The sequence below is a fragment of the Benincasa hispida genome, chromosome 8, assembly GCF_009727055.1.
Source record: "Benincasa hispida cultivar B227 chromosome 8, ASM972705v1, whole genome shotgun sequence".
Classification (NCBI taxonomy): domain Eukaryota; kingdom Viridiplantae; phylum Streptophyta; class Magnoliopsida; order Cucurbitales; family Cucurbitaceae; genus Benincasa; species Benincasa hispida.
Window position 1 is genome coordinate 49,082,206 of NC_052356.1, and position 1,643 is coordinate 49,083,848.

The 1,643-nt window shown below is 38.0% G+C and overlaps 1 protein-coding gene across 1 annotated transcript; it reads left to right on the plus strand.

Moving 5' to 3' along the window:
- The first annotated feature begins 619 nt into the window (after positions 1–619).
- On the plus strand, positions 620–1,114 carry LOC120084100. The gene has a single exon (XM_039040001.1). The coding sequence runs from the start codon at positions 620–622 to the stop codon at positions 1,112–1,114; it is 495 nt and encodes a 164-aa protein (XP_038895929.1).
- The last annotated feature ends 529 nt before the right edge of the window (positions 1,115–1,643 follow it).

The following is a 1,643-nucleotide window of genomic DNA, read 5'->3' on the forward strand; positions in this document are numbered from 1 at the left end:
GCGGTAAAAATCATAGCGGTCTATGTCTGAAAGGGACCGGGATCTGTTATGGGTGTGGCAAGACTGGCCATATTTGTAAAAATTGTTTATGTTTTTTATATAAGAACGAGAGAAATCTAGGAGAAATATCAGCAGGAGATGGCGGGAGGTTCCAGCTCCAGAAGTAACAACATATTACCCGAACTAGCGGTAGACCAGGAGTGGGCACAAGTAGCTAAGAAAGATATTCCTCGATGTATCGTGATAGAATTCGAGGAATAGCCCGCCTATGAATTCAACAATGCGGAATCTTATAAGTTCTTTATTTTCTGTAAAGAGATAAGTCATGTCCAAGAGAGATGTGTGTGGAGAAATGAGCGGATGCGTATTAATTCGAAAACCTACAACTACAGGATAGTGAGTAAATAAGAAACTATGCAGACTAAAGATAACCAGTAATGTAAATAGAAACTACGTTTATAAATAAAAGTAGTATGTTGATAATGCATGTCTAATTTATATGTGAATGGTTGTAGACAAAATGCTGAAAAGTGGAAAACGCAGAATGGTGTAACCCTCTGAAAATGATAGTGAAAGTGCCTTCAGCCATCCAAGAGAAAATTCAAGGGAGGAAGAACAGATGGATAAATTCACTCAAATACTTCAAGCAAGTTTAGGAAATATACAACCTGATCCCGAGAAGAAATATGGGATAGAACGATTAAAGGCATTGGGAGCTACAAACTTTGAAGGAACAAAGGATCCTGCAGATGCAAAAGTTTTGATGAATCAAGTAGAAAAATGTTTCGGGGTAATGAGATGCCCTGAAAACATAAAATTAAGTCTTGCAACATTCTTACTACAAAAACAGGCAGAAGATTGGTGGAAACTACTGAAGAATAGAAGAGGAGACCAAGAAGAAGTGTGTTGGGAAGAATTTCGAAAAGCATTTTTCGAAAGATTCTATCCTAGATCATTCAGAGATATGAAACAAGATAAGTTTCTACAACTCATGCAGGGAAACATGACTGTAGCGGAATATAAATTAAAGTATACAACGCTATCCAAGTATGCTTTAAACATAATTGTGGATGAAAAGGAACGCTGTCGGAGTTTTGAATCAGGATTAAGATAAGAGATTCGAACTCCTGTTACAGCAATCATGGAATGGGGAGAATTTTCAAAACTAATAGAAGCCAAAATGAGAGTAGAAAGAAGTTTAATGGCAAAAGAAGGGAGACCAGAAAAAAACTCATCAATGAGTTTGTGGCAGAGAGAACCAAGAAATTTTACCCCCAGGGTAGAAAGCAGAAGTGGATGGAAAAGAAAAGGAATTACAAACACTAAAGCAGACCCTGAATGGGAAAGCCAAATAAAGGAATCAATGATGAGTGTTAACCAAAAATCAAGATGTTCGGTCTGTAATAAATATCACTGGGGAAGATGTTGGGAACAAACCCAAGGACGATCACGCACATGTTTTAAGTGTGGCAATCTAGGACACTTTAAACGAGAATGTCTCTAGCTGATGAATACTGGAAATATACAATACCAAGCAGCCCGGGTGTGAGACCAACGACTATTGAAGGAGGACGGACTGAAGGAGGAAGAAAAGAGGAAACAGGAAAAATGACGTTGGGAAAACTATATGGATTAGCTCAAGA

Excerpts from the sequence above, each read along its gene's own strand:
- LOC120084100 (XM_039040001.1), top strand. The coding sequence starts at position 620 with ATGGATAAATTCACTCAAATACTTCAAGCAAGTTTAGGAAATATACAA.